The 11,861-nt window shown below is 47.4% G+C and overlaps 1 protein-coding gene across 2 annotated transcripts; it reads left to right on the top strand.

Moving 5' to 3' along the window:
* Nucleotides 1-3,599: 3,599 nt before the first annotated feature.
* Nucleotides 3,600-8,571, top strand: REM2 (RRAD and GEM like GTPase 2). 2 transcript variants are annotated; one of them, XM_044662281.1, is made up of 5 exons: nt 3,600-3,699; nt 5,202-5,537; nt 5,829-5,902; nt 6,452-6,659; nt 8,246-8,571. In XM_044662281.1, the coding sequence occupies exons 1-5, from the start codon at nt 3,600-3,602 to the stop codon at nt 8,569-8,571; spliced, it is 1,044 nt and encodes a 347-aa protein (XP_044518216.1). The 2 variants fall into 2 exon arrangements, with proteins under 2 accessions (XP_044518216.1, XP_044518215.1); XM_044662280.1 differs by having other exon boundaries at nt 3,600-3,708.
* The last annotated feature ends 3,290 nt before the right edge of the window (nt 8,572-11,861 follow it).

The following is an 11,861-nucleotide window of genomic DNA, read 5'->3' as shown; positions in this document are numbered from 1 at the left end:
TAGTAAGTATCTGAGGGCAAATTTGAACTCAATAAGATGAGTCTTCCTGGCTCAAGCCCAGCACTCTATCCACTTCACTACCTGGCTGTCCTCGTATCCCATACTACTATGTTTTTAAGTTATGTCTGTTTTTTGTAGTTTTCCTATCTCCTTCCTCCACTTGCAGGCTGTCAGTGATTACTTCTTGATAATACTAATTCTAGCAGCCCCTCCCCTGCTCCTAAACTGCTGCTTCTAAACTGCTGAGGCCTGTCTATCTCCACTGCTAAAAGTGCATGGGCTTTGGGCCATTTCTTTTTGAAAATTTCTACGGTATGTTCCAGATGGGATTTATGGGTTTCTGAACAAGGGAATAACATGATTTAGTCCTGTTATAAATGACCTCAGAGTGTTAGACTTTAAGGAAGAACTGGTGGTCAAATCCTGCCTCTAAAACTTACTAGCTATCAAGTCTGCCCTCAGACATTTCCTAGCTGTGTGATCCTGGACAAATCACTTAAATCCAATTTCCTAGCCTTAACCACTCTTCTGCCTTGGAACTGATACTTATATGAATTCCAAGGACCAGCTTACTAGCTATAGGACAAGAAGCAAGTGATTGAACTTTTCTGAACCTCAGTTTCCACATCTGTAAAATGGGGACAATAATACTTGTAGTAACTACCTTACAACTGAAGTAATGTGTAGTTCTCACAGTGCTTCATAAATGTTACCTACTGCTCACCTAAGTTAGGTAACACGGAATTTATTCTGGAGATTTTCATATTTCTTCCTCCCTTCTGTGACAGCTCCAGGTGCCCTGTGGAGCATAAAAACAAACACAGAGGGATGGAATTGGGCATGAGGAGAGAAGATGGGAAAGAGGGTTAAGGGTCGGGCTGAACAGTAAAGTAGAAATAACCTGTGCAGCCAGTTGGGGCCCACATAATCCAAGCTTTCTTAAATCCATTAATGGAGCTCTCCTGATTCTGCAGGGGGAAGAATGTTGGCAGACCTTGACATTTCTCCCTAGGTTTGGTGGGGGTCAGGATCAGAGATGAGAGGGCAATTGTTACACCTTCACTTTGGGAGGAAGGTGAGTGGGGAAAGGAACAGGAGAGGAGACAAGAAATGACTCACCAGTGGTTTTTACCAGTTAAAATTTTACCTCCACTAAGAGGAGAATTCCTATGTCATTATCTTTATAAATCTTGCCCAGTCATTCCTTTTATCTGTTGGGCTGCACTCTTTTTTTTTTCCAGTTTATAAGAATTTACTTTTTCTCCCTCTCCCCCTCTCTCAGCCCCTTATTTGGGGGGGGAGTTAAAAAACAAAATAAAAAGCCTTTGTAACAAATGAGAAATCAAACAAAAATTCCCAAACTGGTCATATCCAAAAATGTATGAACATCTCAGCTTGCATCACTTCTCCATTAGGAAACAAGTATCATGTTTCTTCATTAGGTTTTTTATTTTTAAACCCTTACCTTCTGTCTTAGAATCGATACGAAGTATGGATTTCAAAGCAGAAGAACAGTAAGGGCTAGGCAAGTAGGATTAAGTGACTTGCCCAGAGACACGCAACTAGGAAGAGTCTAAGGCCAGATTTGAACCCAGGTCCTCCCAACTCCAGGCCTGGTGTTGTGCTACCTAGCTGCCCCTGGCCATATCATCTTAACTCTGGGTCTATGTCCCTTCCACCCTTTTGGGTACCTACTACTACCTACTAGGAATTCACATTTCCCTTTTCCTGAGGCAGGAAGACAATGATCTCACAGAGAAGGCGGTCCCAGATTGTACCAATTTGGGGAGCAAGATTAAGTAGCCAAAAAAAAGAACCACAAAGCACCTGGCTCTCTGCCTTGAGTCCTGCTTCTTCCCATGACCTTCTTCTGATATACAAGATTTAGTATTGCATTCATTTGTTCTTTTTTTATTCGTTCATTAATTCACCAAAAATATTTACTGAACACCTATAGTCAAAACACTATTGGGGAGGAAGGCAAGCTGGGTGGCTCAGTAGATAGAGAGTCAGGACTAGAGACAGGAGATCCTGGGTTCAAATTTGGACTCAGACACTTCCTAGCTATATGACCCTGGGCAAGTCACTTAACATCAACCCCTTCCTCTCTGCCCTCCATTGCCTAGCCCTTACTGATCTTTTGTCTTGGCACCAATATATAGTATTGATGCTAAGATGGAAGATAAGTTGGGTTTGTTTTTTTTTTAATACTAAAGGGAATAAAAAGAATATGGACTAATCGATTAAGGGGTGAAGAGTATAGAGATTATCTAGTTCAACCTCCTTATTTTACAGATGAAGAAACTGGGTCCCCAGATGGAAAATAAAATTTGCCCAGGAAGGCAGAAAGTAAGACATGTGTACCAAAAAACCATAGAATGCAAAACTGCAATAAAAGAGGTTTAAAGGACCTTTAAATAGCAGAAGGGAACAAATTAACGCTGTCCTTCCCCACAACTTTTTTTTTTTTTAAACCCTTGTACTTCGGTGTATTGTCTCATAGGTGGAAGATTGGTAAGGATGGGCAATGGGGGTCAAGTGACTTGCCCAGGGTCACCTTCCCCACAACTTTTAATGGCTCACTATTACCTGCCAAATAAAGTCCAAACTACTTACACTAGCATTCAAGATTCTGCAAGCTCTTTCAGCCTTATCTTTTCAGAGTTGTTGCCATTACTCTTTTTGGTTTTTTAACCCTTACCTTCTATCTTAGAATCAATACTGTGTATTGGTTCCAAGGCAGAAGAGTGGTGAGGACTAGGCTATGGGGGTTAAGTGACTTGCCCAGGGTCACACATCTAGTTTCTGAGGTCACATTTGAACCCAGGATCTCCTGGCTTTCAATCCACTGAGCCACCTACCTGCCCTTTCTCATTATTCTTTAATACACACCTCATACTTCAATTAAAAGAAACTAAACTAGCCACAAATAAATCTTACAATTTCCTACCTTCATGCCTTTGCTCATGCTATTTATTCCCTCCTGAAATGCCCCTTCCTCCGACTCTTTACAGACTTCAAAGCCCGGCCCAAATCGATTTCAAGAATCAAGACCAGCTCCATAAGCCCTCTGAATTCCCAGAGTAGCTTGTCTCTGGAGAATTGAGACCCAGAAATAAGAAAGGCTTTCCTTTGCTAGCTGGTACATCTTTTTGTCCCTGCTTCTCCATGCCCTTCACCCTCTTGATCATTTTTTCTGCCCCTGTGTCTTTCTGTCCAAATCTCTTTCTCTGTCCCTATCCATCGGCCCCTCTACGGACTTGGGTCTGTCTTTCCCGTGTACTGGACCAGAGAATGGGATGGGTGTGTAGAATCGCGTGTGGGGTTGGGGGATTCCAGAGGAAAGCTTCACAAAGGAAGAGAGAGAAAAGGGACGATGGGGAGGGGAATCTGAAAGGAGGGAATCCCGATGACATCACTGCTCATTAGCATATATGACTTCACGAGGAGGCGGGGCTATTCCCCCAGGTGTCTAGGGGGAGTGGAAAGTGCGTGTGTTGGGGTGGGGGGGATGGGGGTGTATTTAAAGGGAAAAGCTGACAGAGCTGCTGAGTGAGAGAAAGATTCCGGAGATCCCAGACTGGGGCACACGCACAGAGATGCACACGGACACGGACACAGATATGGACACGGATACGGACACAGCAGCCCTCTGCCCTTCGGGCGCTGGGGCTTCCTCCCCAGTGATAGCAGCACCAGGTGAGAGGGGCTGATTCCTCCACCCTGGGACAGACTGACTGCAGCCCTGTGTGTGCATGAGGGGGAGTAGGTTTCAGGGGATTCTGGTGGGTTTCTTTTTTTTGGTAAGATGGAGAGGAGGGGCTGATTAGAAATGAGGGCTGGAGAAACTGAACCACAACAACCAAGAGGGAAATAGCCCCCCAGAATTGGATGGGGATTCCCAGATGATCTAGGGTTGGGAGCTAAAGTCGGAAGTGGGAGCGATAGCAGCCCCTCTCCATCTCCGATTTTGGAAATTGGCTGAAAAGCCCTTCTATCTTATATTATGCCCTACTTCCCCTTTGCCCCACTGGCTCCCCAAGAGAGAAGGTTAGGGCACCAATCTGAGAGAGAGAAGGAGAAGGAGAAAGGAGGCAGGCTGCTTGGTGAGGGGGAGAAAGGGGAAGGAAAGAGAAGCCAGAACATATCCTAGAGATACTGGGAGGGGGACAGCTTTGCTCCCAAGACCTGTTGTGAAGGCTTCTTCCAGGCTCCTGGTGGCCCAGACTGCCTCTAGTTATCGATCGGGCTATTTCCAGCTTCTCCCCATCCGTCTTTGTTGTGTCTGAACCTCCTCTTGTTACACTGACCCATACCTTGTCACTCAGAGACACACAAAGGAGCAGGGAGCCGCACACACAGACTCACTCACACAGGACACACACAGACTCACACTGAGCTGCCACCCCTACACAAACACTACATACTCTCCCACTCACGGGGACAGCCTGGGATACAGACAAATTCTCTTACCTACACCTGACTTGTTCCTGGGTTCTCCAGGGAATCACAAAATGGGACAGTCTCTCACCCTGATATGCCCACGGACAGTCTGATATCTAAACAAGAATATCTCACACTCACTCTGGAAACAGATTCCCTCTTCACAGTTCTCTGCTCACCTACTTTTTCAGCCCAGTAGCCCCTCAAGCTCTGAAAGAAAACCTCTCGGGTTCTCCCTCTCTTCTTGCCTAGGAGCTGACTTGGGTTTTCACAATAAAAGCATGATGGATCATTGCCTGCACACCCACAAAGCGGAGCTGAATGAGCATGGATGACAAGGAATGGGGATAGCTTTAGGGACAGAGGCCAGACCTAGGGTTCATGCATGTGTCATGGAAGTGTGAGTGGGTGTGTGAGAACCTGTGAGTGTGCGCATGTGCCACCCCATGCATATGTATCTTTTGTAATGGACCGTAGTGGGGGAAACCACATGAAGAAAATGAACTCTCCTCAGATCATGCTGTTATGAGCATCTGATATCCCAGGTCTCAGTTTGGGATGAGGAGCATTGGCATCAACTTCCCAGCTTTCCCCAAGGCTGGTGCTAGTCTCCTCTGATCCTACCAGGAGAAGGAGGAAGAATACAAAATGAAGATCCCTTCCTCAGATGGGATAAGAGATAGCCTGTTCAAAGTTGGCCTTCCTTCAGGGAGAGAGACCCTGTACATAACTGACCTCTCTTTGTCCCCCTGCAACAGATGCCACAGTGCCAAACAAGCGAGACAAGCTACTAGCTGGGCTGGAACGGGCTGGGCTATCCCCAGCTGTGGGAGCTCCTCGACGAAGAGGCAGTATGCCAGTGCCCTACAAACACCAACTGAGACGGGCCCAAGCAGTGGATGAGTTGGACTGGCCACCCCAAGCCTTATCCTCTGACTCCTCTGACTCTCTGGGTTCAGGGGAAGCAGCACCAACTGGGAGAGGTGGTGTCTTCAAGGTGATGCTTCTGGGTGAGAGCGGTGTGGGCAAAAGTGCCCTGGCAGGCACTTTTGGAGGACTTCAAGATGATAATGCCCATGAGCCTGAGAACACAGGTATTGGAATGGAGCTCATATGTATGGATTCACATGTATGGACTATAATGACCAGGTGGTAGGCAAATGGGTCTTTGGAACCCTGAGAAGAAGATATTTGAAGATCCAAGGTGGAAGGGAAAGCCTGTGGCCTCTAAGGGTTTGTTCCTTAGAAAAAGGAATTCTTATGAAAATAGCCTTAGTGCCTAGGATGCATGAAGACACCTTTAGTGGCTGAGGTCCCTGGTTGGTTTTCCCGGACTTGGACTGCTTACTAAAAGGTCTCTGTTCCCTTTCTTTGTCCCCTGACAGAGGACACCTATGAAAGACACATCATAGTGGATAAAGAAGAGGTGACATTGGTGGTGTATGACATCTGGGAACAGGTGAGAGTAGCTTTAAAGCTGGAAGAAAGTAGAAAGGTAGAGGGAGGCCAACCCATCATGGGAGATACTGAGGGTTTAGGAATTGGGTCCTTGGCTCCTTAGAATTTCCCCAGGGTTCCAGCCTACCATTCTCATCCCTTTGGCTAAACAAAGAAGCCCAGACCACTACTTATCTTACCCCTCTACCCTGACAAATCAGCACAGCCTGTTGGCAGAAACTTGGAACCTTGAGACAATGAGGGGAGGGCAGTTTACATTTAACAAAATGGTCTCAAAGTAACTATCACATTTTTTAAAGCAATAGTTTAGGGATCGATCCCCTCATTTTGTAAAAATAGGCTCCTGCATGCCTAGTTCTCTTCTGTGGAAGTTTAATGGGGATTACACTCTCCCACGAGCACACCAATTTTACCACTTAGTCAAATATTTTCCCCACTCTGGACCCGTTTCTTCATCTGTTATCAACTATTGGGTTGGGAGAGATAATCTCCAACATCTCTTTTATAGCCCTAACATTCAGTAATTGGTTTTTTATGTCCCTCCCTACAGGGAGAAGCAGGTAGCTGGCTCAGGGAACACTGCCTTCAAACTGGGGATGCCTTCCTCATTGTCTTCTCTGTCACGGACCGAAGAAGCTTCTCCAAAGTGCCTGAGACATTGCTTCGGCTTCGGGCTGGGCGTCCCCACCACGATCTACCCATCATCTTAGTGGGCAACAAGAGTGACCTTGCTCGTTCCAGGGAAGTCTCACTAGAAGGTAAATATCCTGAATTCACTCTCTTCTTCCAAGCCCAAAAGATCTCTTTGCCATTTCCCCTAAGATTCTTTCCCACCAGGGTATCAGGCCCCCTTTTGTCTGAACACAATTATACCTCCACCCAACTCTCAGATTTCTGTGTCACCCTCTCCCTAGAGCTTGGGACTCCTTTCCCTCTCAGCAGCCATGTACCTCCTTGGCCTGTCTTTTCTCCCTAGCTTCCTCTGTCCTCCATTCCATTCTTTGGGCAGATCCCTTCTCCTTGCCCCTTCATGCATACTCCTTCATGTACTTCAGTCCCCTCCCTCATCCCTACATCTCCTCTGAAATCACAAGCTCATAGATTTAGAGCTAGAAGAAATCTTAAAAGGTCAACCAGTCCAATTCCCTTGTTTTACAGATGAGAAAACTGAGGCCCGTAGTGGTTTGCTAAGGGTTACACAACTGTTAAATGAAGTGGGATTGGAACCCAATTCTTCCATATTCCAAATTCAGTGCTCTACCCACTACATAAAGATGTGGTAGCCAGGTGGTGCAGTGGATAGAATGTTGTGCTTAGAGTTAGGAAGACTTTAGTTCCACTCTAGCCTAGGACAGTTACTAGATGTATGAACTTGAGCAAGTCGTTTAACTTGTTTGCCTAACTTTCCTCAACTGTAAAATGGAGATAATAAATAGTATCTACTTCCCAGAGTTGTTATAATGATCAAATGAGATATTACTTATAAAGTGCCTGGAACATAGTAAGTGTTATAAAAATGCTTGATGTAACTATTCTATTCTTTTATTATCAATAACTCCTCATCTCTGTTAATAATCTAAGTCCCTCTTCTCCTCTTCCCAGTCTTTCCCTTCTTCCTGACTCCTCAAGAGTCCCCCATCTTTTGGCCCATTCCATAAATACTGGGCCATCTTGCACCAATCCTTTCAGGAAGGCACCCCTGACCTCTCCTCTCCTTTTGATATTGCAATCCAAGAATGTCCATCCCCTTTCTCCCTCTAGTCCCCAAGGCATGATGAATGTGCTAGATTTTATAGAATGGAGACACCTAGGTTCAAATCCCCCCCCCCCACCTTCCCCAATTAGTAGTCTTTGGTGACAATGGTGAGGTCCATGGAACCTATGGGAAATGGACAGGAGAGTCCAAAGCAGGGAGAGAGATCATAAGGTCAGCCATCCTATGTTGCCTGGGGAAAAAATGTATTTAATTTTTTTCAACGAACAAAAATCCTCCTCCTCTCCCCTCCCCCCATTCCCCCTTGAACTTTACATTACTTGTATCCAACAAAAACTGAAAGGATTCCGAGCTTGGGGTGGGCAAGTACTCTTGGATTTTGACAGCAGCGCCCCTACTGCTTCTGATCACCTGTAAAATGGGTTGTGGATGGAGCGGGAGGGATCATCACTGCATTCCCCGCCCACGCCACAAGGTGGCTGCGGCAGATCAGAGGTTTAGGCCAAGCTCTGGGTTCCAAGGACATGCCAGGTTAGGGTGATCCTCGTTATTAACGAGACCCCAGGGCCCCGCGGGCGCCCCTCCAGGGGCAGCTGCCTGAGCGGGCCCTGCCTCGTGTCCCCGCCACAGAAGGCCGCCATCTGGCGGGGATGCTGAGCTGCAAGCACATAGAGACGTCGGCTGCGCTGCACCACAACACGCGGGAGCTGTTCGAGGGAGCCGTACGCCAGATCCGCCTGCGCAGGAGCCGGGCCCGGGCGGCTGCAGCCGCAACCGAGGGCAACCCAGAAGGCCCCGACGGCGCTGCGCAGCTGCAGCCACAACCCCCGCCACCACCCGCGCGCCGCGAGAGCCTCACCAAGAAGGCCAAACGCTTCCTGGCCAACCTGGTGCCCCGCCACGCCAAGTTCTTCAAGCAGCGCTCCAAGTCGTGCCACGACCTCTCAGTGCTCTAAGAGCCGAGTCCGTCGCCATGGTCACCGCGGTTACCATGGTCACCACCAACCACCCCACCCTACCCTGAGTCCCTCCCGTCGGTTTCTGTTAAGGAGACCCATCTAGGAAACCAAAAACTCCCAGGATTCCTCAGGCCTGACCAAAGCTGAGTACCTGGAGAGGTAACCCTCGGCCTCCCGCGAGCCTAGGGGAGGGGGTGACGAATACAGACATCTCTGCCCTGGGCGCCTGCCCCTTTAAGGGCATCTTAAAAGTAAGGACATTGACACGTAGGCCCAGGTGAGGGAAGGAGAGCGATTTGTTTGCAATGATTATTCCTGTTATTGTTTTTAATATTTGGGGCTGTGTTTGACCACGTTCTCCTTTAGAAGGCTCCTAGAAAGCGAGACTTGGGAGTACTCTCTTGAGACTTTTTGCAGGATTTGCCGCCTTTGTCCTCAGAACGACTAGGTCTTTGAGAGATTCTTAAAGGCAAAGTCCTGAAGACCCTTCTAGAGACTTTTAACAAGATACATTTCAGCCTTGCCCCCTTCAGTTGCGCTTGATCCACTTCTCCTTTAAGAGGTTCTTAAAGGCAAAGATCTGGACGTGCTATTTTGCGACTTCCTTTCAGGATTTTCAGATTTGCCTGCTGCACCTGGGCACCTCCCCTTTAAGATTCTTAAAGGTAAGAACTGGCAGCATTTGGCGGATTCCCGATGTTTCTTAAGCAGGGTGCTTTTCCCCTGGTCTTTGCGCCCGGGTGGCACTAGCCAGGTCGCACTGCTCCCTTTGAAATAAAGAGTTTTTCTACAACACCCGCTGCCCCATGTCTCTCTGGGCTTCCACAAGGCCGGGGTGGTTGCTGTGGGGTCCCCAGTTGTCATTTACAGAGCCATTCTTTTAAATGGTCTGTAAGATACCATCTAGCCTTACAGTCAAGGGCCTTGGATCATTATCCCCATATTACAGATGAGCAAGAACGCAGAAAGGTCAAATAACTTGCTCTCATAGTAAATGCATTAGTCGGTACAGAACATCCCCATCCCCTACCTCCCGCTGCCTGGGCTCCTTCTACCATACTTTAACCGGTAGGAAGGCAGGCGCTGTGAGTCAGGGTCCTAAGGCATAGAATTTAGAGCTGCTGAGTCCCACACATACTTTTAAAATATTAACTAATTATCAGCACAACCTTATTCTGGGATAAGGTACTACAGTTTTACAGCTGAGAGAGACACAGGTTAAGTGACAGTTAATAAGTATCTGAGGCCAGCTTTGAACTCTGGTCTTTCCAACTTCCAGGTCCAGAGTGATATAGAGAGATATAGTGACTTTCCCCAGGGTGCCCAGCTAATAAACAATGAATCTGCTAGTAAGTTGCAGTGGAAATATTGATAGATTTGAAGGTTCACATCTAAGCCCTGCCAAATTTCCTTCCAACACTAAATCTAAGAACAGAAGCCTTTTGTGTTACAGATAAAGAGTGCAATTTGGAGACAAGAGACCTAGGCTTGAATCCTTCCTCAGGCACTTCCCAAGTGTGGGGTCTTGGACAGGTTGCTGATCCTCAGTTTCCTTATCTGTAAAGTGAGGGAAGTCTCATCTATGCTAGTCCGGTGATGCCTAGTCTCCAATCCTCTTTTCACTACATCACCAATACTTCTAATTCAGACCTAGGATACAAAACCAATAACAGACCTGGCTTTGTTCCATGCTGCAGACCTGTTCCCCTGAAGTCAGTCTGAGCAAATTCTCAGTCATCAGGCAATTTCTAAGCATTCAGGTGACTTCCTGTTTCAGCCCCAGGCACCAAGAGAAGAATATATATTTTTTAAAATTCATTTAGTCCCTGGCCAATGTTATCAGTGTTAGATGACCCTCTGTGGGCAATCTGACACCCTTTCAGAAAGGGGCTGAAATCGGATAATAGATGTTCAATGTCACAACACTGGTTTGGTATCAAATTCCACAGGAATATCTCTGGCCTCTATTTCTTCTCTTCTCTCCCTTGTAAAATTCTTGGAAGGGCCTCCCATAGCATGCTCAGCCTAGCCTCTTTAACACTCTAAGGAGCAGTGGGGAGAGGAATAGAATGGGGCTTGTGTGCCCCCTCTACTGCAGTGCAGCCCCATCACCTGCAGAGAAAGTAGAGCTGTCAGTGCCTACCCTGGGGACGCCCACGGCTGCTCCTGCCTCTGCCAGGCACCTGAACAAAAGCAGCAGTTCCCCCTCATATTCCACCCCCACTCCCACTTCAACCCTCCCCACACACATACACACATACATTTAGAGCTGTCTCAGCTCCTGGTTCAGCTCCCCCAGGCAGGTCCTCCACCACTCACTCCCCCTGAGACACATGATCGGTCTCCCCAGGAATGAAAGGGCTAAAGAGATGACCCAGTGGATTCCCGTATGTCCCTGGGAATGAATAAGGAGGACAATGAAGGAATCATGAGTGATTAGAAAGGGCTGAGCAGCCTCAGCATTCTCCCAAAGCAGGTGTTTACCACTTAAGGCTCCTCTCCCAGGAATGATACATTTAAAGAAAACCAAGGTTGAAAGAATGGCAGAAATGGCCAGAGATTAGTAAGGAGGTTGGAAATGATGAGTGGTTGAGATGGGAGGTGAAGAGAGGCACCTTAGGGTAAGGTTTGTTGCCAAGCTATAGTGCAGGATTCAGATGCCCTCCATCCAAGTAGTAGCCCCTGACTTCATGCAAAGGCAGTACTCTTCAGAAGCTTATTGATGATGATGATGATGACTATGATGATCCTTTGCAGTGGAAACCACCCCCTCCCCCCAGGAAGACTCCCCACCCTTCCAGTCCCATCAGCCCAGCCCATCTGTGTGTTCTCTCCAGACGCCTACAGGGAACAGCTCAGAACAGACAGAGCTGATCCCAGACTCCCTACCAGACCTGGAGGGGAGTGATGGAAGCTGGGGGGCTGGGGTCTGCTTCCCAGGCCAAATCCTCTCATCTCTTCAACCTGCCTATATCAGACCAAAGGTAGTTTTGCTAGCCTGGACTTGAGTACAAAGAACATTTAGTTGCTGGGTTTCTATATCTCAACATACCTTAGCTTTTTCCACACTTGACATCTCTTCTGAGGCTGCTTTCTGGCCAGTCTCTTGCCCTCCTTTCCCCCAGGGAGGCACTACCAGCTGCATCTCACTTTTCCTCCTGCTCTACTCTCTTCTTCCTAAGAACTGGGCACAGAAAGGCTTTACTCTCTTCCCAGGGCTGGCTGGATAACTGCATGAAGTAAAGATTCATTTATCCCTCTTCTTTGGGGTTCTCATTTTGCCCCTT

The sequence above is a fragment of the Gracilinanus agilis genome, chromosome 2 (assembly GCF_016433145.1).
Source record: "Gracilinanus agilis isolate LMUSP501 chromosome 2, AgileGrace, whole genome shotgun sequence".
Lineage (NCBI taxonomy): Eukaryota > Metazoa > Chordata > Mammalia > Didelphimorphia > Didelphidae > Gracilinanus > Gracilinanus agilis.
This window is presented reverse-complemented; position numbering and strand designations above follow the sequence as displayed.

What these genes read in the sequence shown, in the direction of transcription:
- REM2 (XM_044662280.1), top strand. Translation starts at nt 3,600, where the DNA reads ATGCACACGGACACGGACACAGATATGGACACGGATACGGACACAGCA. An exon ending in AGCAGCACCAGGTGAGAGGG is followed by an intron (nt 3,709 to 5,201) that starts GCTGATTCCTCC and finishes CCCCTGCAACAG; the next exon opens with ATGCCACAGTGCCAAACAAG. An exon ending in CCATGAGCCTGAGAACACAG is followed by an intron (nt 5,538 to 5,828) that starts GTATTGGAATGG and finishes GTCCCCTGACAG; the next exon opens with AGGACACCTATGAAAGACAC.